This window comes from Gregarina niphandrodes (genome assembly GCF_000223845.1).
Source record: "Gregarina niphandrodes unplaced genomic scaffold scaffold00891, whole genome shotgun sequence".
NCBI classification, from domain to species: Eukaryota; Apicomplexa; class Conoidasida; order Eugregarinorida; family Gregarinidae; genus Gregarina; species Gregarina niphandrodes.
The window spans coordinates 1-1,147 of NW_011646163.1; the positions used below are offsets into that span (position 1 = coordinate 1).

At 48.8% G+C, this 1,147-nt stretch overlaps 1 protein-coding gene across 1 annotated transcript; it reads left to right on the forward strand.

Annotated features, from left to right (window-relative positions):
• Positions 1-116: 116 nt before the first annotated feature.
• Positions 117-1,047, forward strand: GNI_238110 (endonuclease/exonuclease/phosphatase family protein; the record flags this gene model as incomplete). The annotated part of the gene is made up of 1 exon (XM_011136456.1): positions 117-1,047. A coding segment is annotated over one exon (931 nt), but the record flags the coding sequence as incomplete, so codon positions are not given.
• Positions 1,048-1,147: the final 100 nt, after the last annotated feature.

Consider the following 1,147-nt stretch of genomic DNA (forward strand, 5'->3'; position numbering starts at 1 on the left):
AACCCGTTTCTACCATAACAGCAGAGGCGGATGAACAGGAGGCTGTCGACCAGGCCGCTACTAAACAAGCTTACCCCACTCTGAGGGATAGGACGAGGCACAAGTACTACCAAGTCATGACGGTCAATGTGGATGGCTTTAATGACAAAAAGGAACTGCAACTACGGAACTGGATATTGTATACCAGACCGCATGTCGTCATACTGACAGAAACGTGCACAAATCTACACCGCTCTGCCTACGATGGTCGATATGTTACGATCGGGATTGCTGGAGCGGCAGATGGGGTAGCTGCGATGATACGGCAAGATGTCCAATACCGAATCACCACCAAGACAACACGCATAATCATCCTCGAGATCGATGATTTAGTCACAATAGTCGGGGCATATGGACCCACTGAGCAAACAGCGGACAGGTTTAAAGCCCAATTCTGGGAGTATCTTACAAATGCTATCAAGACTACAAAACCACTGCTAGTAGCTGGTGACTTTAATGCAGGACACGAGCCGACTGAATCCAGAACCATCAGAGGTTCGCCGAACCATATTAGACTGGAGAGACTAGCTTTGCATCATAACCTGATCATACTTCAAACCACACCCACATGGATCTCAAAAAGATCAAAAGACGGTAAACCAAGCCGGACGCTGGACCGCATACTCATCAGTGAGGATACCTGCCAAGCGCAGGATAATGTAGTCCACTTGGACTGGGAGAATGCACCTGCTGACCATGCGATACTAACGGTCAAATGGACGCTAAACCAAATCAGCTACCACGCAAAACGGCCGAAAGCCGGACTCATCACTCGCGACGCCGATAAGCCAACTACAAAGGCATGGCTGAAACTACGTAACGAACTCAAGGAACGTTTTCACAAGATACCAGTAAAAATACATCTACCAATTCAGAACCAATTGCTGTGGGATCAATATAGGAGGTGCAACGGACAGGAGGGCTTAACTTTAATGGACGACGAAGGTAATGACCTGAATCCGGAAGAGGCCAGAGGACAGCTGGCGAAGATGCTGCAGGACCGATGGAGTCATGCCGATGGAAAGCATATCCCCAAACGGACTGAATCGCAGGTTGACGAGGGCTTCCCTCCAACTATGCGCGAGATCTTAAAGGCGATCAAGGCAAT